The sequence below is a fragment of the Rhodnius prolixus genome, unplaced genomic scaffold (genome assembly GCF_049639745.1).
Source record: "Rhodnius prolixus isolate KJV_2025 unplaced genomic scaffold, Rpr scaffold_5, whole genome shotgun sequence".
NCBI classification, from domain to species: Eukaryota; Metazoa; Arthropoda; class Insecta; order Hemiptera; family Reduviidae; genus Rhodnius; species Rhodnius prolixus.
Window position 1 is genome coordinate 22,881,863 of NW_027411624.1, and position 26,681 is coordinate 22,908,543.

Genomic DNA, 26,681 nt, shown 5'->3' on the forward strand with positions numbered 1-26,681 from the left:
AATTAAAAACTATCCTAAAATATATAAATATATATATATATATATAGTATTTACTTACTATATCCTTGTATTTTTCAAGAAAACAAATTTTATTTTAATCTTAATACCATTTTTTTTTTTTGTATTTTTTCCCTCATTTACTTTATAAAAAATATATATATTTTTTCTAGTTGCAACAGTACAATGTGCTGATAAACTAGAAGAAAAAATAAAAAAAAAAAGTAAAAGGTGATTTGTTATAAGTGCATAACGCAAAAACAGCTTTTCGTCTAAAACTAAAATATATATACATAAAAAAAAACTCCTGGTGTAGGTGGGATGTTAATATTGTAAAAGAACTTGTATTATTGTCATCCCTTTTATATACTGACAAAATAAAAATATATATATTTAAAAGATTTTTTATTTTATTAATTTATTATTATTTTATTTTTATTTTTTATTATATATTTTTTTTTTGAAGAAAAAGAGGAATGAAGAATGATTAAAAAAATAAGGATAATCTGTCCATTGCACAGACACAAATTGTATTTACGGTATATTCTATGTAATAGTTATTTGATGTATTCACAAATTATTGTTGTTTAAAAAAAAAAAGAAAAAAGAATAAACCTACACCTTTTAATACCTGATCGTTTTGTTTGTTGCCTTTTTATTTACTTCTTATAGAATTATGGTCAAGCCAAATTTTTGATCGTAACAATAGCAGAAAGCTCAAACTTAGTTTGGTGTTTTGTTCTTGGCGTAGCTTCTAGTGTTAAAGTTTCGGCTGAAATTGTTTATTAGAAAATATTATCAACTAGGTGAAACGAAATCGGCATTGCACAGAGCTGATACTATCAATAAATTTATTTATTTATGCCTTTAATTAAATTGATTTTCCGGAGATTTTTTCATTCGGCTTTTTAAAGTAAGCACGTTTAATTTTCAACTGGAATAGAAAAGTTCTCTTTTTGGGCGGTTCTTCGCTGTTCATCCAAAGTTAGTGAAAGATGATTGCTTATAAGGAGACAGATTTAAAAATAACGTTACCACCATTGAGAACCATTGTAAAGATCCAGCCCACAACCGCAGATACTTTGAGAAGGTGCACATTACGGAATTGGACGTTCGGCAGTTACCTTTAATGCACTTTTGTAAGAGGTAGGTGACGCCGTAGGGTAGGCCTATCTGAAGACAGAGAATATGGGACCTTAGTTTGTATTGTACAAAGTCAGCTAGTAAATTACCTTAACAAAGCTCGTTACTTTCTTAAGTCTGGCTGCCTCTCTGGATATGTTAATCCAACGAATTACTAAGCCACCCTAAAACCTTTCAAGGCTCTTACTTTACTTTCTTTTTTCTTTTTGAACTGTGATATTTTAGGAACGTGATACAGTACAGAGATTTCAGTTTTGCTTATGAACACTTGGAAGTTTTTGCACATTCAGTTAGCTTTCTCTAGATCAAAATACAAGGATGATTTGACAAATACAAAAAAGAGTTGACTGAAGATGCAGGAGTAATGATTTTCCGAAGAAAATTATTTTCAAGAGATCACAATCAATGAATCGCGCCACACACTAATTTTTTGGTGAATATTAACCGAAGTTTAATTTTTACTTTCACTACTAATGAAATATTTTATTGAGACGAAGATACACTAGTGCTGCGATTCTGTGGATGCCCAGCCTGAAGATGATGTTAAAGTAATCTGCCACGTTGTAGCCAAACATGCTGTTCAATTCGTAGTTTCGCATTGTTTTTATTTTAAATTAGAATATTTTCTAGGTGAGCAAATTAAAATGTCTTTAGAAATTTTAACAATAATATTTATTTATGGCAAAATTAACAATTATATAAACATTTTTAAGGAGCAACACAAAAATATACTGTATCAACAACCTAAATTAATTATTTTAAATTATACAATTGAGCCTAAAGAAGTTTAATACATTTTTTTAATATACAAATAAAATACGTTTATTTATTTATAAATATACAAAAATTAATCAGTATTTACAAATTGGCAGTATCAACATTAGTTTATTTGCTAATCTAATTAAACCTAAATGAGTTTTTGGCGAGAATATTTTGGAATATAGACGATAAACAAGATTTAATTGTATTTGGATGAAAAAACGCGTATTCTCTTTCAAAATATATTCTTTTGTTTATAAAACAATGTTCTTTTGGCGTGTTTTCTTATTTTTATTTTTTTTAAATTAGTCTCAACATCTGTGACCTTTGGTGCTGAAGCTGCCAGTATAAATTGCCAGCCTGTAATAGCAGAATCTCCTAGAAAGTGGATATTTCCCGCAGCTACTTCTTATCTGTAATGTCTGCTGGAATGATCCTACTGCACTAACATTGAGCTAAATGATTTTTATCTCTTTTCCTTCCATTTAAATCTCTAGAGACAACACTGTCATCAACTTAGTATAATCCGAAACTAGTATAATAGAAATTTGTATTGCTAACTTTAATTAACTAAATGACATGGTCCAACATCCTAGGATCTTCCTCAGAATCTAAATGTTTCTTACCAAAGGCCAGTATTATTGTTTTAAAAAAAGAAAAGAAAATCGATAATGAGAAAAAAGAATTTTTGTAATTGAAAAATGTACACTTTTTTTAATGTCTTGTAAATACCATTTAGAAATGATTCTTAACAAAAACCAATAATAATAAAAAATAGTTTCAGGTACAAACTTACATTATATTAAAAACACTTATAGACTAGTTTTTACTTTGATAACTTGTTTTAGCATAAACATTTTTAATTTAAAATAAAATATTTTAAGAACCTTTTGTTAAATACCATTTTTTTTCTTTAAAGTGGAAGGCTTTTGTACGTACTTCCAGTACTGACGAATATAGGAAAGAATTCACCCGATGGCAATTTATCAGTAATAGATTAAGCAAATTCTTAAACAAACAATACTTTTAAGAAGGGCTTTAGTCACAGCCGCATGCATGAGACTGAATTATTATGTTTTAAGTTATTAAATAAAAAAATATTTTATGTTTTTTAATAATATCTGGCAAAGATTTCTTTTAAGCGCATCTATTTTGCAGAATACTATTTTCGTTCAATGTACTGGCCAAAATTAAAATATTATTTACACTTTACAAAATTCTAATTAAGTTTGGCAGTTTCAGAAAAGTTTTTTGAGAAAAAAAGATAATTAGGAAAGGGTTTCTTCTTAGAATTAAATGTTTTATAAGTAACAAATAATTTTTTCCTTCCTCTCTCTCATTTTTTTTACGTCACTTTGCAGAAATCGCAGAAGCGGATGCTTGACGCTCCCAGGGAGAGTGAATTGAACCTTTCCACCCGAATTTGACATTTACATGGTGGTTTCTATGACATAAACAGTTGCTGATATATACCTTACGGGAATGCCGATAACTGATGAGAGAGAGAAGACCAACTTTAACATTCTTAATAAACCTAAAATTTATTTTTTAAAGTTAAGTTTGATTTTTTTCTTCAGTAACTGCAAAATTATGTTTAAATAATTGTACAAGAATTATTAACTATATTTAAATTCTACTATTTTTTTTGTTTGCAGCTCTGCACAAAAGAAGATTTATCTCAGTAAAACATATTTAGGGTTCAGTACAGAGCGTGTGCCGAATGTCATCCTAATAACATCCGTCCTGATGGCCGTCTTGATATAGGCGGTGGCACTGGTGGAGGATAAGCTGAAGTGGTCAAATCTCCAGTTCTAGAATTTCGTCTTCTATTTACGGAGGCTTGTGCATGTGAACATCTACCTCCTGGACTTCCAGAACTTTGACTATGACGTCGATGAAGGCTTTTCAATGAATCTTCATAACTTCCGCTGTAGTAAAGAAAGTAATGGGAATTATTAGATAACTACGAAGAAATTATACAAAATGGTGAAGAAAAAAATTGAACAATTTTAAAATATTCTATAATTTGAAAGTTTTTTGAGCTCCATATATTTTATTTATTACAAATTAACATAAATAAAGATCCCCTTCTTCGACCAAAATGAAACAACAGTTGTAGTTCCCAACTTTTTATCACGAGAAAAACTTTGACTGTTTGATACTAAGGATTTTGTGAAAATCAAAAAGGAATGTGATGTAAAAATATCTAACTGAAAATTCGAACTAATTATACAGTACACTAGTTGTATCTTTCAAAATCAAATTTTATTTATCTGTAATACCGGCAATTAAATTTTTTTAGCTATCACTATCACTACATTTATATTAGTAATTAAGTGTAATAAGTTAATCCAATAGTGATTTAAGATTTAAGAAATCTTACAAACTGAAGTTTAGTAATTGACGTAGCTTACTGAGAACATATGAAATCACTTTATTTTGTTTTTAAATTCAGTAAAAACTAATTTAAGTGTTTAATAAAATATTTGACATAATGAAATATTCAGTAATCAATTGCAGTACTTACTGGCTACTGTTGGCTGATGAATGCGTGGACGAATGTCCACAAGGACAGCACCCTCTGTGCGGCTCGACAATTCCAGAATCTCGTCCGCTGGAATGTACAGAAGCCAATGACGTTTTAAGCATAGTTACAGCTGGTGTTCTTTCGTTGGTTACATTTGATGGACAACGTCTAGCGTTAGTGTTACGCCTTGGACAGTCTGGCATATGTCTGTGCCTTCTAGATGGCCTACGATATCTTCCACAATCAGACCTACAATGGGTATTTTACTCTATAAATCTCTAAGAAACGTAACTTTTTAAATAACATATATTTTTGAATTCATAGCACTAACCTGTTGGAAGTATAACTATCAGTTGAATCCTCCACAAAAGCATTCGGATGAAACAATGATCTTGGTTTAGTTTCCATCATATCTTTTGTATGGAACATAAGATCGGCACTTAGAGGCGTCACACCTACGCTAAATCTATCTTTCTTCTTTCTGTGAAAATAGCTAAACGTAATATGTTTAATTTATTTTTATTTACAGCGTTCCCTTAATAATTATTGGCGAGAAAGTAAATAGTTCAGAGTTAATTATAGTTTATTTTAAAATTTTTGTTTTTAGGTCCGTTTTACATGTAAATTAATACAGAAAAGTAGAGACTATATTGGCGAGGTTATTTTTGGAAGAAAGGAGCAACCTATATACATAAATCAGCACAATTCAGTTCAAAACGGAGAATTATGTAACAGTATTTAAACTCGCCATCTCTTTAAAGCAAAAAGCCTTGTCAGCCTTCAATGTCGGTTCAAGAGATGGGAAGACCTAAAGCTGAAAGAGGTAGCAAAAATTAAGACCTGCAGTAGCGCCTAATAACAAATATACGAAGAAGAAAATAAAAAAAAACTATGAGTTTTAGGTTCAGAAAGACACAATCTTCTAAGCGATTAGCCAGTATTATTAGTGCAAACAGCCCGGTTTCCAGTATTTTATAACTAAATAGAGAGAAAAATTATTATTTAGATCTTTCTGAGAAGTAAGACATAAATGTCTACGTTTGTGAGTTGTAAATAATCACCTGTTAAATAATTAAATTAATTATTTAATAATAAATAGATTAATTAATTAAATATTTGCCTGTTAGTCTGTCAAATCTACTTAAATCTGGTTGGTGATTCTTACCAAATTCAAATTTAGCCAGTCTAATTTTCAAAAATTTATTCAGACACTTTATAATTTCCAGTAACAAAAGAAACTAATCTAAAATTATTATTACATACCTTCGCTTATGCAGGCAGAGAACACAAAATGCCGAAGTGACTGCGCCTAGGAAAACAATGCAGCCGAGTGCAATAGTTGCGAGTTCCAATCCAGAAAGATTAATGTAACTGGCAGTCTGTTTCTTTTTCACATAAATTTCATCATGATTCGGCGACATTATGGAGAGCATACGGTATGGTTCTACGGCTTTTTTAACTTCTGATGGGTGTGCTTTTAGAACACTAAAAGAAAAATATTAGATTTTACAATGCATGTAAGAAATTCTTCTGTATTTAATTGATTTTTGTTGATTGGCCTTTGCCTAAAACTTCATTGATTTAATTTTCCTACTTACTGATTAAATGTGTCCGTATCTATGATTACGTTCATCAATGGATCAACAGCATACAGATACATATCAGTGCTGTAGACAAACATTGTTTAATTTTCATCTGAACGGTCGGATTTTTTAAATTATTTAAATACTTTGGGGTTAAATACTTACGCTTCATTGCTGATATGTGGTTCCAATTTCCTTACTCTAACGTCTAAACCTGTTACATTAGAGAGAGCCCTGCAAATGTATTTCGTATAAAAAAAAAAATAAAAAATTGCTTTTATAGTTATATAAGGTCAACGTTTTAGAACTAAAACCTTACTTAACTAGACAGGTATGACTTGGAATTATTATACTGTGTTATTCTAGTTACGAGTAGTGGGTATCAATGCATTGTTTTCTTAAAACCAAACTAAAATATTTCTAATATTCTAATTCAACTATCATACAATTGCGGCTTATGACACTTCACCGTTGTTAATAATTCAATAACAAAGATTGAAAACTGGAACAGTTTTCTGTAAAAGGAACAGTATTTATCGTGATGATATTACAATGTCTTAAATATCCAACTATTGGTTCGCTACAATAAATAAGGAGAACTACAGTTTTACATTTTGACATTTACAAATAATTTGCTAACTCTGTAGTTGTACAAAGATAGTTTACTGTTTAATATTAATAATTTCATAGTTTAAATTGTGAAAAATGTTAATTTAAAATTTATTAGTGAAATTTTTACTTTTGATAAGAAAGCTTTTGTGGCCTTCAGGGTAAGCCTTCCAAAACTGGGTTTAACTTTTAACTGGTTTAACTCAACAGGAGTGCAATCCATCAGGAAGAGAAATCACTTAAGAGTGACAACCTATCTACAGCGAAACTAGCTCGTTTTTTTCACCTAAAAGTGATGAACCAACTTCTAAAGAAAAATTCATTCTAATTGATTGGTCCAACATGAAGTATGAGATCTGTCGAACGGTTTAGTGAAAAAGGACATAGGTAGAGTTTGATCAAAACACGTGGGACAAAATAGCAAGTGGATATTAAACTATCAAGAAGTTTTTTTAACCTTATTTAATGTTACTTACAGAGTTATATTCTCAATATTATTCTCTACATCGTTTGGATTGGCTCCCATCACCATAATAAGTTTCTTTTGTTCATCCAATACATAAACCTAAACAAATAATGTGCGGTATTTTTTTTAAATAATAGAAATGTAAACATTTTAAGATAAGAAAAAAAGTTGCATAGGAACTTACAAAGACATTTGCAATCGCCGAACGTCCATCGTTAGCTCCACGTTTATCAGTAGCTTTCACATCGAATCCATAAACACGACCGGCGTCTTTTTCAAAACTGACGATAGCTTTAACTTGTCCACTTACAGCATCAATGGCAAACTTTGCTGGTTCAGTACTGTCACGATTTAGTATGTGGTACCGCACTTCTCCGTTAATTCCTTCATCAACGTCAATTGCCTAAAATTATTTCGCAAAATATGAAAAATAAATATATTTGCATTTTCGTCAATAAGGAGTAGCTTTGAACACATTGAGAAGTGGTCGAATCATTACTGATAATTTTGTACTAACAAGGTAGAATATAATAAGTTTCAAATTCAAACCGTAGTCAATTGTAGTAATCAAACCTAAATTGTAATTTCAAGTCTGAGAGTGCTACAAGCCAACTTTAATGCAGCATTATCTCTTAAAACATTTCATAGGCTACTCAGTTCCCCCACTAGTGCATAATCTTTCTGTTTCTGAATACTTACTTGTAATTTTATAACAGGGTATCCGTAAGTAGCTGAACTAGGAATTGCTGCCACATAAGGTCTTCCACTAGTAGTAAATTTTGGTGAATTATCATTTATATCTTTAATATGAACAATTACTTTCACTTCATTTGGTTCTGAAAAAAATATCTTAATAAAGAGTTCTGGCTGAGGAACTTTTCATTGTTTAAACTGATATTTAAATGACCTACCTAAATCATCCGGATACACTGGATAAATCATGTGTGGCAGATTTCTAGCACGCTTACCAATGCTTACTTTGATTTTAGCTTGTAACGAATTGGTTTTCTCTCGATCAGGACTGGCTATTAAATACAACGATCCGTTCTTAGGGTGGATTTTAAATAGTGCACTATCTGGTGATGGAACTATAGAGAATTTATAATCAACACCTTCTCTGGACACATTTATCTTTAACAATTCTAATGGTACTGCACAGTTCTCTTCTACCTGGAAATGAAAATAGATTACAAAGATATTACGCATTGTCTTAAAATTTGGAACACATTTTTATTTATTCTTTCTACTCATTGTCTAACGTCAGTCCAACTTTATGAAATTTAAATTTAATGACTCTAAATTAATGTCGAAACAACTAAAAAAAACTTCAATTCGTAAAGTAAAGTAATGCCATTTTTTTTTCTCTTTGAAGGGCTTGACTTCCATTTACTGATCAGGTTTCGTTATCGGAAGTGGAAAACTAAAATACTTAAATTTCTCATATTAAATAAGAATTCAAGAGCGATCTAGAACCACAATAGATCATACCTTTGCGGCCTACACCTCTAAGTGTGGGAAGAGAATAATAAATTATGTTTGAAAGCCTCAGAGATGTACTCAGCAATATATATTTATACTCAGTCTGCTGTGGCCCGTCAAGAGACCGGATCATCTGAACGATCTCCTAACCTTGTTAGAGTAATACCATAGTAAACTTACGCGACAGGGTAAGAATGAACTTCTTCTCCTGCCTGAACTAGGGTATAACCCACTATTGCAGTAACCGTTTTGTTGCCTGTACTACATACTGCTGTACTTTGCTAGGCTATATCGTAAGAACCTAACCGGACCAGACAAGAACTTTCCTCTCATTAGGTTTTTTTCCTAAAAGCCCAGGTACCGAAACAAAATATGTAGCATTACTTATCATAATGTTCATCCTGACAGTCTCTGGAAAAAGCTTACCAAGATTTTATAACACGGATTAGTATTGTATACAGTACCTCGGCAACCGCTATTTCTATCTTGAAGCCTAGAGAACTCCACATCATAAACTTAATAGTTGATAACTAATTATTTAAGTTTATTTTATAGTTTAACCTAATCATTTTTCCTACATAATTTTTGTAAACATTTGAGGTATATTCTCATAGAGAATGTGTGTAGCATTCTGAACGAAATGAATAGTTTAAAAATGAAAAAGTATTTGTTAAGACGTCAAAAAAGTGCGTCTCTGGAAGTATAAATGTTAAATGAATTGATTTCATAATTTACTAGACACATCTACTGATAGAAACAGCGATTTGCTTACCTCCAATTCATAGTAGTTGACGGGAACCAATGGTTTCTCTGTTTCAGTAACGGTTTCTTCGACATCAACCACGGTTACGATCAGTAAAGCTGTAGCACTTAAACTTGGCTGACCTAAATCTGATGCAATAATCGTGACATTATGCGACGATTGCATCTCGAAATCGAGATATGTGGTAACTGTTACAATGCCTTCTTTGTCAATTGCAAACAACTGCCGATGATTTTTCTTTCTCTGTATATCAAACAGTATTAAACCATTGCCATTATCCGGTAGATCTGAGTCATTAGCCATAATTCTAGCTATAGGTATCCCTGGTGCACTATTTTCTACAACCGAGGCAAAGTACACTGGTATTAGTAGCGTAGGTTCATACTTATTTTCAGAACTAGGCAAGCCTAATTGGGAAGGTGTAGTCTGGAAAATCCGATCGTAACCGTAGAATACTGGTGCATTATCGTTGATGTCCGATATGTGTACGATAACTTCCACAGTAGATCTCAATCTTTTGTCCAACGGCCCATGATCTTGGGCAAGCACTTTGAATGAATATATTTCTTTAGTCTCGCGATCGATTTTTCCAGAAACAATTATTTCACCATCAGATGTGATTAGAAATGGTGAACTTGTAAAGTTATCCCGTTTTTGTAACATTGAATATGTCAGGTTGCCATTCGGTCCATAATCATTATCTTTAGCTACCACGCGACCAACGTGAAAGTTATTATAAGCGCCCTCGGGAAGTGTAAAATCATACCAAGATTTTTCAAATACTGGCGCATTGTTGTTGACATCTTCCACACGGACTCTTATCACCATATGATCTAAATATCCACCAATGTCCGTGGCTGTTATATTGATCAAGAATTCCGCTTCTGCAGGCAATACACCGGCTACTGTTAGATCTCCGGACACTGGATGTACAGCAAAGTGATGGGTAGTGTAAACCTTAGTGAATGGTACGTTTGGTATGAACGTTTCGCTGGATATTCCATACGTTATAGTGGCATTTTCACCAGCATCCTTATCGATGGCTAGTAATTTACATAGAACAACACCTATATCAGTGGTTTCTGGAATAATTATGGTTGGAAATTCTTTTTTACTTCTTGTTTCTTTTGGATAAGGCACAGTTTCATTGCCCAGAACTATTTGCACATTACTTTTGCTGCCTGGTAAAATCCGTATCCGTCCATCCAAAGGTACCAACATTTGCATTATTTGTGGTCGATTATCGTTTTCATCGTCAATGTGAATTGTCAATTTCACTTGCGATGTTAGATTACCTTGAAAAAGAAAAGGTTCAAAGATTTAATCAATGTGAGATTAGGTTTTTAGAAATAAAAATGTGTTTTTAAGTAAGCATACCTCTATCAGTCGCTACAATCATCAAAGCATACACATCCTTCGTTTCTCTATCTACTGGTGTTTTCAGCATAACCTTCCCAGATGGAGTCAGTGTAAAAAATTCTTTACCATCTCCTTGCAGAGCAACAGCGAACTCAGAGTGGGCTCCTTTATCTGGATCTGTGGCTCTAATTCTTTGATCTAACATCACTTCACAATCCAGTCTACAGTTTTCCCTCACACGACCCTCGTACCAACTTTTTGAAAACGTTGGTGCATTATCATTTTCGTCTTCTACAACCACATGAACCTAGAGAGAAAGGTAACATGCCATGAAATATTCTCTTTGAAAAAATTTGTCCAGTAAAATAAGTAAATTATGACAAGTTTTTAAAAGAAATACTTTCTTTATTAGCCATTATTCGAAAGTCATAAACAATAATGAGCGAACTAAATTAAAATCACATATTATTACACATATAAAACGTAAGACTAGAAAATGAACTCAGCACTAAAATACCAGAAAATTCGGTAATCACATTATTAAACTAACTGCCTTCGAAGCGATTGCCCACTTAATAGTATCACATCAATAAGAGTCTACAATGCGATTTAAATGCCAATTGATGCAGTTTATTCAATTATCGATCAATGTTGCTGTGATCAATTTTTATTTTAAGTTCCTAGATAATGAAGAATTTAGATTTTGAGATTTCACTAGAAATGTTCTTTTTGTGTCAGAAAAAATATTTTTGACAAATTGGAATAGGGATTCAAATAATTAACTTTAACTAACAAATGCCGAGAAACACAATTTAAAAAAAAACTTATCAAAACAACTGAAAATATGTCCAGCTATTCGGAAACCTTTCTCAATTGTCAAGACGGTAAAACAAATGTATGCAAACAAATAGCTTTCAGGATAAGATACACAATATTGTAATTCACCTGATAATATCTGTCACCTCGGCCATTATGTACCACAACAGTGATAAAATAAGAATCTCTGTGCTCTCTGTCCAGACTACGCTGGGTATAGATGGTACCGTCCTGCGATACAGCAAAAACTGCACTATCTTGTTGATCCAATAGTGAAAACTTAAGAGGACGTCCCTTCAAAGTATCTTTACTGGTACCTGGACCGACAACAATACGACCAACCATAGCTCCTGATAGATTTTCACGGACACGAAATTCTAGCAAGCTTGGTTTGTCCATACTGTAAATAAACGATGAAATTTAAATTTTAAAAGTTGTGATTTTTTTTGTTTTTGTTTTAATGAGCCAATGACAGGAATTATTAAACTTACTTGCTCATTGTTGTTTCGACAATGTGTACAGTAAGATTTGTGACTAGAGTGACTGTCCTTTCATCTGTGACCACAGCTTCAAAGTCGTACAGATTCTGTTCATACTTACTTATATCATCCACAACAGTGACTGTTCCTGATCTTTCTTCTATGGCAAATGGAACTGCAAGAAAATTGAGAATTTGATGAATGAAGATAAGTGAATAAACAAAGCCTTTCAGTCAATGATTACGGCGTTTCTATTCTGTTGAAGCAAATTAAAGTCATTTATAAAACTAAAATGAACCCCTTATTTAGAATTATAGATTTAATTTGGTGCTCTTATAATTAATAATAGCTATGTCATTTTTAAGATGTTAAAAATTTCTATTGTTTTTGGAATAACAGAATACTTTTAATTACTGTTCATTATTTTTGGGGACTGATTCATAGTTTCATTACGAAGAAAAAATAACCGCCAATTCCAGTCATGATATATTTTATTATGCCGAGCTTTCGACCTAGGGACTAAGTCATCTTCAGGCTAATTTACAATGTAATATTTTACATCATTAAAGGTTAGTGTGTCTTCTGTCTTGTATGCTTATGGAATACTTTTAGTTTAATCTACAAAAAGACACGGTGAACTCATCACAACTCGTCACATTTACTTGATCAACATGGTCGATGGAACGTAGGATATACTATTTTAAAACGTGCTTAAACAGGTTATTCTGCAAAGTTTAAATAAGAATAGGCACTAGAAAATGTAAACAAAAAATGTCCATTTTCTAAGTCGTCCAGCCAATTACATGTCAGCAAGGTGGATGAAATAGTATATAGTATTTGTAGATTCAGACGATTCATCAGGAAACTCCTCGCCAAACGAGGACATAGTTCTGAGATTATATTTGTCTTTTGGACGGCTATTAATTCAAAGATTAGGTTTATTTTTATCATTCATAGATTACTAATCATCAGGACAAGCCATTTGACAAGAAATTGTACCCACATGTAATCTTACGAAAAATAAACCCTCTATAGTAAAAATAAAATTATGTGTTATCATATATATCAAATTGAAGTGTCTTTATTTATTTTTTTCTGGTGACAGATTCTTCGCCGTGTATGTAGAACTATTATCCACTAAAAAACATCCTCCTCTACAGGCAACAAAACCCACCTTAGGATCGCTTACCGCATTACACTGGCATGATACCGGACACATTTTCTAATAGCATACTAAACTAATAAGATGTCAATTTAATGTCAATTTGAAAATCTTAAAAATTCAAAATAATATTGATAATCCTTGAGAATATAGATCTTGGCTAATTAACTACTAGCTCAGCCTACAATACAAGAATTTGCTTTCAAATTTCTTTTGAGTTTCAATTTGAATGAACAATTATTGTTTACCTCCTTCATGGTAGCTGTGAAGTAGATCGTATATAGCTCTTGATCTGTCTACAGCTTCAGTCACTCTTACTTGGCCAATACTGGTTCCAACTGGTATGTCATCTCCCACCCAAAACTCATATGGAGCACCAATAAAATCTGGCGTTATATTTATTTTGTCTGAAAATTAATTAATGAGTGCAGAAGTATCAAAATAATTTAAAGTAATACTATTTTTATTTTATTTCAGCAAAGTTTTTGAAGAATAAAATTAACCAGGAATGTGTGAAGTTAGAGATTTAAAGAAGAAAGATTCTTCTGAAGAGAAACTACAGAACCATGAAATATCTTCAAAAATCGATGTCTAATTCGTTTTTTTTTAGGTGACAACCAGTGATAAATTAATTCAAAGGAGAAATATTTTTGTTATTTAACATGGTGCTATTAGAAAGATAATATGGCGTATGGCGCCAGTATGAGAATGTAATGTAAGTGGATTGAACTGGACGATAGAAAAATTCCAAAAGTTTAGTAAGTAATTCTTGTCATCATTCATGCGATTTATTTATCATGAAATGTACTCCACTTCCAATCTATAAACCTTCAACATATTGAAAACCCGGACTGTGTCACACAAGATTAATAACTAACACTTGACGGGTAGAAGGATCAAAACTTCGCAAGTCTTAGCAATAATTTGTAAAGATTCACAGAAATATAATATCATAAAAATCAAGTAAACATATTTTTGTATTGCCAAAAGACAAAATGCCCAGAAACTTAACTTTCTTTGGTTTTTCTAGCATTTTCTGTTTTAAAGAGTATTGACGTTCCTTATTTTGTAATAATGTTTTGTTTTTTTTCAGAACATTTTGAAAGTCATTTGATTTTACCACAGCATTACAATACTTATTTATTAAGTACGAGTCGTATTTATTTCTCTTTTAAATACTAGAAAGTGCTGAAGTATTTCTAAGTAAAGTAAAGAAATGTTATTTTTTCCAGGCGGTCTTTATGTCCAACTACCGATTAGGTGTCGCGGACGGAGGCGGATAGCAAACATACTTAACGGTAAATTTCTTTTATTAACAATTAAGTAAAATCATTAAGTAAAATATTAATCATTAAGTAAAAGGCCTAAACTGGGAGACGAACCCAGGACCGCAATACATATAAGTTTTGCCTGTACCGCTCGGCCCTGAGGCGCCTACTTCTAAGTAAGTTTAATATTAATTAATTAATGCGTAATTATAGAACAAAATAACAGTGAATCTATTAGATAACTCAACGAAAATATGAATACATTTTTTTGTTCGTTTTTAACCTACCAGACACAACAACTTCAATCGTAACGACAGCTAATGAGAAACGCCTTTCGCTGGGATTGGCCGGTTGATCAGAAGCTTCAACAAACAATGCTTTTCGCCCAATCGATATTGGACTATCAGCCACGGTAATTAAACCAGTTTTTGGTGAAACCATAAAAGGTATTGTATGTGATGTTTTATTGCCTCGTTTAAGTTCATATAAGACCATACCATTTCTGCCTAAATCTGGATCAGTGGCTTCAACCTGAAAAATAAATAAGAAACATTGGTTTTTGATAGTTAACTTGGAAGTTGAGTTTTAAAGCCTGAAAATCTGAACTGACTTTTCCTATGACGTGTCCAACTGGTGCTACATTTGAAATTGTAAACTCATATAAGTTACTGGGAACAAACGTTGGGTTATTGTCATTGGCATCCAACAATGTCACTTCAATATTGGCGAACGATTCACTGAAACACATTTTTTTGAATGGTTTAATTACTTGGTTCTAGGTAAGGTGATTTTGTAAAAACAGATATTTTTTTTTTTTTTTTAAAAAAAAAAAAAGAATAGCTAACTTACCTGTTAGACGATATAACACTGGGCATTTTTTCCCTGGCGAATACTCTCATATTGAGTGTAGGACGAACTTCTCTGTCCAGTTTCGCTTGATTCCGCACCGTCAACCAACCAGAACGACTATCTATACTGAAAGCTTGACTTGGGTCTACTAAATGGTACACAAATTCACCGTTGTCACCCTGTATAGAAATGGAAAAGATAACTAATTGTACAAAATTGTAACATTAATTGAGAAAGTCAAATTTTTGCTGTTATTTCTGGTAGAAAAAATCTTTAATTTATTGTAACCTAGTCATCTAAAATACCTGGTCCACGTCAGAGGCAATCACTTGTAGCACGCTGAATCCATTTGGAAGATTTTCAACAATACTTATATTGTAAATTTCCACCTCAAATTGTGGTTGATTGTCATTTAAATCCAATATTTCTACTTCTACTCTGGATATTCCTGTTTTTAAAGGATTGTCCAATTGGGTCGCTTGAATCTGTAGTAGATTATTTAATGTTAAATAGTGAAAAAGAAGTTGTCTACAGAAGTCAAAAGGTTAATTCTATCACAAATACCTGCAAAGTGAATAGATTCCCTGGTAAAGAATCTAAATCAACTTCACGTTCTAAAAATAGTGTACCATTTTTTGGATCTAGATAAAATAGATGTCTCTCGTTGCCAGTTATTATGTCGTATCTAACTGATGTGTTGATAGCGAGATCTTGATCGTAGGCTTTGATCTTTGGCGAGAAATTCAATTCTTTATGCACCGATTTGCCCTGTATAAAATAATAAACAAACTCAATTTAAAATAATTAGGTACATAATTATTACTTTTTGCAGAAATTATTGTTTCTATAAACTATAAAATAAATCATTGTAAGGTTCCTTGAGAGTCAAAAACTGTTTTCGGTAGACAGCACAACTTTCTTTCTTTAACTTTTTTTTCAGTGCTAACATCAAAGATCATTAGCACGCAGAGCTTTTTTTAGAACACTGTTCAAAAAATGGAAATCTATTAATTGAAACTAATTAAAAGATAAGTTAAAAGTGCTTACAAAATGACTAAACCTTTTCTATAACACCTCCAATCCTATGCTTAGTTCATGGAACTGTTTAAAGCCAAAAATAACCTTTTTTTCAATCCAGCATCCTATTTAGTTTCTCTTTAAGTTTATCTCTACACATTTCTACTGAATCTAAAAATGCTCTTAGTACGAAAATCTAACCGAATTACTTGAAAGGCAGTCATAACCATGATTTTCCAGAAAAGGAATACTAAAGCGTGAGACCAGGATGAGAGGGTAGCCCAGAACTCCAAAGAAGCGCTCATCGTTCTCACCCAAGGAGAAATTGATAGAAGGCATCTTGGAGATCGGAAACCTCCAAAACTTTGTAATAGTTTCTCAGCTTTAACAAGTCATAATTCGTCATAATACCGAGAAAAGATAGCTACACAAATAAGAAGGGAACACACCAGGTAGGTGGACATCCTGTGGACACCAAATACTAGAATAAGGTATTAAATAATTGTGAGACTATGAATTATTCTTGATTAATAATCAATTAATGGATTCATCTCTTTCAGACATAAATATTCTCTTCGCCATATTGAAATTGTTATTGTGTTGAAGACAGAACCTCTTAACAGAACCAACGAAATTCTTTAATGATTCTTCACAGTTGAATAAAAGCGCTACAGGGCTGTTTATAACATTCATGATTACGCCTGAAGATGAAGGACTTAGCCGTATTGCTTTTAAAACCTTCTGCAGGCTCATGTAACTTCTACAGCGTGACGTTGTATTATTATTACTTACAGCTCATTTAATGGTGTTTGAATTTTAGAGCTGTCGGTATGCTTTATGTATTGCTAGCCACGGGGTTCAAAGAGTGATTTTTTTTGTTTTAATAGTTTATAAATAAAATGCATTAACAAGAAAAAAAAAGGTTTAAATAAAATAATAATTGAAAAGGTGAAATAACCTTCAGTTGAACAACAATATTGTTATAAAACATTATATTACATAAAACAGAAAAAGTACTGAGTCATCTCTTATTACCGGTTCTTACAATTGGATCCTTGCACTCACTTTAATGAATGATCCTTCTATCTTTCTTAATGCGTGTGCTTGTGTTTATAAAAAAATTTACATTACCGTTAATTATTACTTATTAAGACAGCTCGTAATGAGTTCTTTTACTATCTATTTCTTATTTCTTAGCTAAGTATATAAGTAAATAAATCTATTCTTACATTGTACTTAGCTAAGTATATAAATCGACATGTACAATGCATTTTATATAATATAAATGTGTGCGTGAAAGAGAGATACTGTTTACACCTAAAGAAAATCTGAATTGCTAATTAACAATATAAAGATAACTCTTTATATATTATATTTATTAAATAATGACATTTACAGAATACACTGTTCCATTTGAAATGTAACTTTAAAATGAATAATTCAACGTTTTGTTTTGGCAGAGAGAGAGAGAGAGAGAGACTGAAAGTGAGAGATATCGAAGACCATATATCAAAAATATTTTTGGAACAATCAAACAGTAAGAATGCTTTATTTTTTTTTTTTTGTTTTTAGGCAATGCAAACTATCAAATTATCATGGATGGGCATGGAAAAACCAATTTCCTATTCAAACTTTTCCAACAAATAAAAGATTTCGTAATTACACGTAAGTTTCTTCGAACTGGGAATTTGCCACATGCTCCGAAAATTTAAAAGAATCGAATTCTGACATTTATCATACTATTGTGGTAAATAAATATGGAACTATATCCGCCTGGATTCCTGAAATGATAACAGTATTTTGACAAGCGTTGGCAGTGTTGTGAAGAGGAACATGCAGGAGAAATCAAATCCTTAGTATGGTTCGAGTCTGGAAAGATTACTTAGGATGTTGGTGGGCAGAAGGTAAACGATCAAAAAAAGGATTCGCTCCTCAAAGATGGAGGCTAATTTTGAGAGATAGGGAAGAGAATATGGATCAACGAAAGAAAAGGCAAAATACCTTGCAACTTGACGAAAGGCAAGTCATATTTGCTTATTCTAATTCCTAGCGGACTTTTTTTTAAATCAGAACAATAAATATATAAATAAATAAATGGAATATAAGTTAAAGTTTTAAGAGTTCACTTATTTAAATTAGAATTTAGAGTTGCAATAAATTTTAATAAATAAATAAATCAGTTTCAACATGATATGTTTGTCCTTTCACTTTCATAACTATCCACTAAGAAAGCTTGACAAAAAAGTGAAACTACAGTTATATAGTATAGCAGTGAAGAGGTATCAATCGGTCATACAACAACAACAAAAAATATCATATATACAATCTATGTATGTATATCAATCAGTTCACAGTTAGAGTTGAGTGAAAAAACATTCCTTACATTCAAAAGAATGTTTTCATCCACACTGTAGGAAACCTTAGAATTTTGGCAACAGACACTGGTAAATATCATTGATGTTGCTACTGATAGAAAAAAAAAAAAATTAGAACTCAAAAAATATAATTTTACCGTTAATGGATAGGATTCCATCACTTGAGTTTTATAGATTTCTTTAGTGAATTTTGGATTTAAATCATCGCTATCGTTCACCGTGATACTGACAGTAGTCGTAGCACTTCTTGGTGGTGTACCACGATCCTGAAACGAACAAATTTACACATTTCACTTTGTTTATAATATTCACAACAAAAATTGAGAGTACCCTTGCAGATAATATGTAAGAGCAGTAAAAATTCTGTTCATATAAATTTATTTATTTATAAAGATTACCTAAAAAAAAAAAAAACTCAACTATAAATTTTAAATATTCTTTAAACCATTTCTATACATATAAAACTTTCCTTAAATTGTATTCTTTAAGATCACGCTGGTGGATGTGTGCTTGGATTGAATTACAGTAATCTCAATATTTCCTAAATGGGACAATATTGTCTATAATTTAGATGATATTCCCAGATAAATAGAACTGTACATCTTAAAATTATTACCTTCAATGACCGAGTACGAATAGAAAGTTTTTGAATATTTTGTAGTTCTTTTTTTTGGGCAAAAGCCTAAAGTTTTAAATGCTATATTTTTTCTTTCTACTATGGTGATAATTAAACGCTATTTCCCTATCTTGTAAACTTAGAAATTTGCTTAAATAGTTTTATATCTTTAATGCTTTAAATAAGATGAATTTTCCAAGACTATTGACATTACTTTGTCCATCAAACATTCCGGTTGTACTTCTTGATAGCAAATTGAAGTGCATGTAACACGTGGCATTGAAAAGAAGGCCATCACCTTGGCCTCCATATTAAACTTTTCTATATAATATTGTTGCTTAATGAGATATCTGCATATTTGGGTTTCTTCAGGTTTCCTCTTATATTATTCTTTAAATATGAAGACGCAAAAATGCTCTTTATATTTTGATGTAATGTTCTGGTTGAGAGAACATTAGTTATGTACAAGAACTTTGGTTAAAGCTCATTTGATGTAAAACTACACAAGTTTTGAATTCTGTTCTCTGTATTTAGTAAATTAACTTATAAATTATTGTATTAGAGCGTAATCTAGAAAGAATCTTAGAAAATCCATGGAGAATTAGACAGTTCAGACCGACTCCAAGTTCGAATAATATAAACATGGTATATCGTAATAATAAGCAAGGTACGATAATGTGATGACCCATAATATAATAAACGAAGACAATGGCACAAGGACCACTCGGATCCACTTATCCAATAATAATAATGATAATAAGGGAAGGGATTAGCTATGAGGTTAGCATACTGGACTCCCACGCGGAGGTCCCGGGTTCGAGTCCAGCAGCTGACCCTTAGATTTTCTCTTCCTAGGAGCTTCTTACAGCTCACTGTCCGGTGATGTACAGTGTTGTCTGTAACGAGAGAACACTGTCCGGAGGCCGGCAGTGCACTGAAAAAAGCTCCGGGCGCTAATGACCTCAGCTGTTGATGCGCCAAAAAAAAAAAAAAAAAAAAAAAAAAAAAAAAAAAAAAAAAAAATTACAATTACAACTCTTTTCCATACGAGTTAAGTCTAAGCAAAATATAAATAAGAGTTAGTGTTTAGAAGTGTAGAGGCGAAGACTGGAGCATTTGCAGTTTTATTAGTGTTCGGCTAATCAGAAGTTAGACCTAACTAGGTATCTGGTAGGTCCTGAGTTGCGCCAAAGAGATATGAAAGGGACCACCGCATTTGAATTTCAGAGAGCATCACAAGCTGAATTACTGATTGTTGGATTAGGAATGCATCATAATGATTTGACAATCATTTAAAATATAAATTAAACACTCAATGTTAAGTATTAATTTTTTTTAATCAATGAAATCGTCAAAATAATAATTAATTGTTAGTGATTATAATTAATTAAAAAATACATATTGTCACTACTATTATTATTTTCTTTTGGCAGGAACTTTGCCCTAGGCGCAATTTTCCCTTCCCATGGCATTAGGCAGGTCCGTCTTAAATTTAATTTATGCGTGTTGTCCAGACATATGCTGAGTTTGTTCTAAACCAACATATTTTAAGTTTCCGTACCGACTTGGTCCACTATAAGCCATAGTAGTTAAATTTTTCAACTTACTTTTGATGCATTCTACGGAGTGAATAAGTTTTTGTAAATCTTCTCTGAACATTTATGCCTACTTTCCACTTATGGAACCTGACAGCTATTTAGACGAGCAATGTACGAGTAGTACTTAATGTTTTAGAATTATATGTAATGTTTTGAAAGAAGGATGGTACGCAAAGGTGCAAATACAAAAGCACTGAACGTAGGAATGTCTGTCGTGTAAATACAATATGATGGTAAATAGCATGGACACCGACAACGAGAACTGATTTCTCAGGGATCAAAGCCTTAATAAAATTCGACGTAGTTACTTTTATTGTAAATTTAAATTTATAATGCCTACTTAGATTTCACCTATTTATTTAGAAATTAGATTTATTTGTTTTCATTTTCTCGCGACGGCGTTGCCCAATGGAGGAGCGATGGAAAGAAAATGAGATGACCTCTAGATAGTATACATTAGACGAAGAAATGATTCGATCTAGTTTACATGTATTCAAGAACCGCTCTATGTTGGATAATAATAATGATTTAAAAAAAAAAGCTTAAAAAACGTACGCATTCACAAACCGCAATATTTAATAGGTAATAATAATCTCTTTGTTAAAAAATCTTCCATTCCCTGTTATTCTTTGTGCATACACCGTAACCGATATTATCGCTCACTTTTCAACACTTTTATTTGTGGTTTATTCATTCTTTTTTTAAAGAGAAAAATATTTCACATAATTTTCTAAATATTTTTGTTTTTTCTTTTGTTTTGTTTTGGGGTTAACGCTGTAATTTTAGAATCTGTTTACCATTTATTAGCTTTGTACCAGATATTTTTTTCAAATTAAGGTAATAAGAAAAAATATAAAGTTATACAATTAATCTTTAGAAGATCTTATTTTAGAAGAATTTTATTTGTAGATTTTACGAGAATGATTCATGTTAATTATTTAACTACCTCTCTTGTTCACCAACAAGAAATGATTAAAAAATTATTTAGGAAATTAATGTAATTATTTTCTTTACATTTCGTTTTCATTTAGAATACATGTCGGTCCATTGCCATTTAAACCTTTTGCCCGGAAAATTTATTTTTGAAAATTCTTATAAACCACAACCTAACCTTCTCTCCAAACTGACCCTCCTGCATTCACAATTCTGCATCTATAAAATTCCTTCGGACCATTAAAAGCAAAGCTAGTATATCAAGTTTGTGAAAAATTATGTTTTTCCCTTCATTTTTGGGAAGTGACAAGAAAACGGTGAAAAAACTCATTTCTCTGCATTTTCTTTCTGACTCCTAATTTTCACAAATTGATATACTTTATTCGAGGAATTGCTGAGAAAATCTTCTCTCATTAAAGCGTGGCAATATTGCACTGCTTCATTTTGCAGTCTGAAAAAGTAATACCTAATTATAATTAAAATTATATTTTAATTAAATTTCTTTTTCTAGAATCCGCTTTTATTAGTAGGAGCTGTGAATTTTTTTTAAATAGAATGACTTAAAAAAAAAAATCAACTTAACTGAGTTTAGAGAAATATTTAGTAAAGTTTTGACTAACCAGTTTTTGTAACAACGTAAATGTAAACATGTATATATACAATTTGTTTTCCCCTTTTAAAGCAATTCATCAGTTTCATTTCTTTAACAATTATAAGACAGGCATCTTGATTGACAGGTGCTTGATGAATTAATCAAGATTGTTACAGAAACATTTTTCATTCTATAGAGTAATGCTTCTCATTTTCCAATGAAGTTTGATTTTTATTAATTGTTTGTTTATTATTATTTAAGATGGATGCCCTAAGGCGAAGAACTTATGCCCCTACCCTATAATCACTAGTTTTCTTTTTAATATCACATTTCAAAAACAAGTTGATTTTAATTTATTTTTGTTTTCGTTAATTGTACATTCAGTTTGTTACTTTTGAATGTCGATTTTATCTCAACCAATTTTTCTAAATTTTAAATGTATTCTGCAGCGAAAGGAGTTTACGACTTAAAGCAAACGTTAAATATCAACAACTCTTTAAATTAAAGACGAAAATTACTAAAATTTAATGCATACCATAGCTGTTACTATCAACTTAAACTGCTTATCTCCCTGATCATAGTCCAATCCTTTCTTCAAAACTAACGCCGGTCTTTGTCCTTGCATTTCTAAAGAGAATTTAGAGCCAGTATTTCCACCGGTCAAGCTATAAATAATTTCTGAGTTTGGAGTATTCGGTTTGTCCATATCGACTGCATGTATGCCACGAAATACAGTTAAACCTGAAAATCAAAAGAGAAACATTATAAGAAAGAATAATATTAGATTTTATGCATCCAATAAAAATATGTTTAAAATAGTAATCATAGTTCAATCTTAATCTCTTTTCTTTTTTAGTTGTACGATATTAAATATTAGCTACAGAGAACTTTAGCATCAGTTTCTATTCTCATTTGTGAACTCAATCATTGAAGGAAGCAGATGAATTGTTAAGCGATCCATGAATTTCTGAATCACAACGATGAAGATCCTACTGTCTCCAAGATTAACTTATTTCAGTTTATTTCTTATATAAAGGCAAGAAAGAAGTAGTAGAAGTTCACAGAGAAAAAAGAATTTAGAGAAGATCTATGTCACATTGAAAAGATAAGTTATGTTTTGTCCACTAACTTACAGTAAATGAAGATAAATAGAAACTTGTAGTTATTGTAAACATCAACATTGTTTGCTTCCAGCCATAAGAAAAACAAAAGTGATTTGTCAATGGCATGATTGATTGGTTGATTGAATGTACTTCAGTTATAAATATAGATGCGTACTGTGGAAGTTTTCTAAGAATAAACCCCTCTGTGGACACTGCACTACCTACGCCATCACCTATGTATCTTTTACACATCTGTGAAAGCAGGTCTGGATTCTGGATAGAATCAAAGAATTCTAATAAATTTTTTTCAATAGGCGATGGATGCAGTCTCCTCTTTTCTATGAACTGCCAGGTAACTGAATGCATGCAGAGTGTGGTGACATTGGAGAGGTTGGGACCTCATCCTACCGCTGGATTCAATACTTTTCCTGCCGTTTGTAATAATTTCTTAGATCAGACTTCACTGGGGCTCCATCTGCGAGCATTTGAGGAACACTTCAACTAATTGGCTCTCAGATATCGTAGAGTGCAATCTATGGCTCTAGCTATGTAGGTCAGGCTAAGCTGTTCTCGTCTAAGCTGAGGAGGTAATAACCTGAGGTTCTGAAAAAGAACAGGTCCGGAACGCGCCTACAAACAATAATTATTTTTTCATTGTAAACTTCAGGCGGAGAATACGCTTTAAGATTTCTGTTGAGAAGCTTTGATAAATTTTTTCCAACTAAGGAAAGTATTGCATAAATATTATTGGTATAAATAACATCTAACTTTTTCAGAATAACAAAATCCTAACAACATGAAGGAGAAAATTATTTTAAGGTTTTTCTATGTCTTATTGAAATTTTCACTTTTCCTATGCTAAACACAAAATGATTCTTAAAAGATTCGTGAAATTCGCGTGGAAAGAAAGGATAAATAAGGAGATGGCCGTGTGCCTGATAATAAAGAGTACAGCAAAAAAAAAAAAAACGCATTGTAGACATTTTAGACCCTAGAAACCTCAGTCATTTGTTTGTAATCATGGTGACAATTTTAATATCAGGTGGTTTACAATATATGTAAGAAGATACATAAACAGCGAAAGCGGAACGGATATGTCAGGTGGTATCTTCTTCTCATCAAAAATGTATATCCAATATATAAGCCAGTTCATCCATTTCACATATCAGGAAGGATCATGTTGCCAGCAGAATTTTACTTTTCTCTTTTTTTGTGTAATTTTATTCTGCGTTACAAACTTACAAGTAACAGCTAATTGAGTTACAAAATGAAAAATTATGTAATAAATCACGTGAAATCATTTGAAAGAATAACTTTATCAGGATTGGCATAAAAAAATGTCAAATAATGGAGGATAAACCACTGGTTAGTCGTAATGATTTTTCCTCTCGGTCTTTATTACACTGTATATTTTCTTTTAAGTAGATGTCCTTTAGGCTAATCGAGAACTGAGAAAAACATAAATTTGGGCTTACCTTAAATTCTTTTTGTTTTGAAATTAGTAATCTATTTTTATTATTTATTTTCCATTTTATGAGTTTTATTATTATTATTTTTTACGTCAAATAATATTTAAGTAGATATTTCACGTCTTGAAGCATTTCTCCAGTAGTTTTGGCATTCCTCAGCCTAACCTCATCCTGCAAGCCTTTAATTATATCTTCAACTTTTTCTTCTTCTTTCAGGCGTAGATTTTTAAAACTTTTCGAACAGTCTTTCTTCTACATCCATTCTGACACAGCCAAACCATTGTAGCTTTCTTTCTTTCTTCTGATGCTAGTACCTCCTCTTTTATTTCCATCATTTTACAAATAATTACCTTACATCTCTTTTTTTTTTTTTTCTAGGCACTACTACATAGCAGATCTTCGTAGATAATTTAAATCAGCTGTCCTCAGCTTCTATTGCTGATTGATCTCTACGATCCAAGTTTCGCATCCAAACAAATTATACTTTGCAATATGAATATATAAATAACTAATTGATGCACTGAATAGAACTGAAAACAATAATGGCTCGACAACTTTTTACTTATGGAGCCGACCAGTTCAATATTAGTCTCTTCGCGTATTCCATTAATTGAAACATTAATTTCCAGTAGTGTTCAGTAAATGTCAGCAACTATTACTTATGTAATTTTGATTAATTCAAGTATGGTCACGTTTCAGACTCATGAACAAATTCTGTCATTAAACATTAAACAATGATCAATAATAAAGTGTTTAAATTGCACATTGCCCATATTTTACATGGTAAATTGGGTAAGTTAACTTTTTAGTGATTGTATGTTGGTCAGTTAGTTATAAAAATAAATATAAAAGAATAGCACTCAACAAAAACAACCAAGTTTATTCAGTTTATTGACTCAATTACGAAATATGTTACATTAAAGAGGGATAATTTTTACAGAGATTATTATGCCAGTAGTAACTTTATTACAAATTTATAAATTAAGACATTAAACACGTAAGAGTAACTTTTAATATAGCAGTAACAGTTACGAATGTCTGTTCATAACCCGCATCCATCATGCTAACATTTTATAGCCAATATACAGCTTGTTCATGTTGTACAGGTATGCCATATTTATTACATACGACTATGATTAAATAATCATATATTAATTTCTTGTAAATCAGATGTTTCCTGTTAAATAATGCATTCAATATTAATTTGAGGCGTTGCAATGCTCGTGCACTCGATAAGCTTTTTTAACATGCTTCCAATAGTTTGAAAATAAGTAATTCCAAATTTACATTCAACCAACAAAAAACTATAGGTGGACCCGGAGATCTCCAGTGTGATTCCATTACAAATTAAATTAGTCTCTTTCCTGGGTAATTTCATACTAAATGTTCTTACTTCAACCACGCTGGTATTTTTGAAATGAGTGTTAATCAATAAGTAATAAGGGAATTTCATTTTGTGTGTAAATTTGTTAAAATTAAGTAACCCTGGAATTAAAATTAATTAATTAATTAATTAATCCAGGATCTATCTCCTGGTCAGTACAACAGGCCATGAACTTTTTACAAACCTGTTTCTTCATTTAACTTGACAGAAAATTCACTAACATGTAAGAAAAAGTATTACAGTAATGTCCAATTTTTGAAATTAAGTTTTCATTTTTATCCTAAAAAAATTTGAACCGAGGTCCCCTGTGTTCGAAACAATAAATAAAAAATGAA

General features: G+C 31.6%; 1 protein-coding gene and 1 long non-coding RNA gene across 4 annotated transcripts in view; one reads left to right on the plus strand and one right to left on the minus strand.

Moving 5' to 3' along the window:
- Nucleotides 1-1,809: 1,809 nt before the first annotated feature.
- Cad89D (cadherin 89D) overlaps nt 1,810-26,681 on the minus strand; it is a 118,956-nt gene continuing 94,084 nt past the window's right edge. The window contains exons 6-27 of one of the 2 annotated variants that reach the window (XM_074136590.1): nt 22,926-23,131; nt 18,789-18,917; nt 15,824-16,027; nt 15,565-15,744; nt 15,260-15,438; nt 15,021-15,147; nt 14,698-14,941; nt 13,391-13,549; nt 11,993-12,155; nt 11,631-11,901; nt 10,704-10,992; nt 9,336-10,621; nt 7,996-8,254; nt 7,784-7,920; nt 7,269-7,487; nt 7,095-7,183; nt 6,175-6,243; nt 6,025-6,093; nt 5,690-5,911; nt 4,758-4,907; nt 4,427-4,675; nt 1,810-3,827 (exon numbers count right to left, since the gene is read on the minus strand). In XM_074136590.1, coding sequence (XP_073992691.1) covers nt 3,623-3,827; nt 4,427-4,675; nt 4,758-4,907; nt 5,690-5,911; nt 6,025-6,093; nt 6,175-6,243; nt 7,095-7,183; nt 7,269-7,487; nt 7,784-7,920; nt 7,996-8,254; nt 9,336-10,621; nt 10,704-10,992; nt 11,631-11,901; nt 11,993-12,155; nt 13,391-13,549; nt 14,698-14,941; nt 15,021-15,147; nt 15,260-15,438; nt 15,565-15,744; nt 15,824-16,027; nt 18,789-18,917; nt 22,926-23,131 — 5,105 coding nt within the window. In that variant the 3' untranslated portion in view covers nt 1,810-3,622. Of the gene's footprint in view, nt 3,828-4,426; nt 4,676-4,757; nt 4,920-5,689; nt 5,912-6,024; nt 6,094-6,174; nt 6,244-7,094; nt 7,184-7,268; nt 7,488-7,783; nt 7,921-7,995; nt 8,255-9,335; nt 10,622-10,703; nt 10,993-11,630; nt 11,902-11,992; nt 12,156-13,390; nt 13,550-14,697; nt 14,942-15,020; nt 15,148-15,259; nt 15,439-15,564; nt 15,745-15,823; nt 16,028-18,788; nt 18,918-22,925; nt 23,132-26,681 lie in introns of both variants that reach the window. The other variant, XM_074136589.1, reaches the window with a different exon arrangement.
- On the plus strand, nt 13,556-18,387 carry LOC141458519 (uncharacterized). Of its 2 annotated transcripts, none has more exons than XR_012461040.1 (6): nt 13,556-13,900; nt 14,236-14,289; nt 14,375-14,586; nt 14,701-14,856; nt 16,517-16,767; nt 16,837-18,387. It is a non-coding gene; the product is annotated as an uncharacterized lncRNA (long non-coding RNA). The 2 variants fall into 2 exon arrangements; XR_012461041.1 differs by having other exon boundaries at nt 16,517-16,728.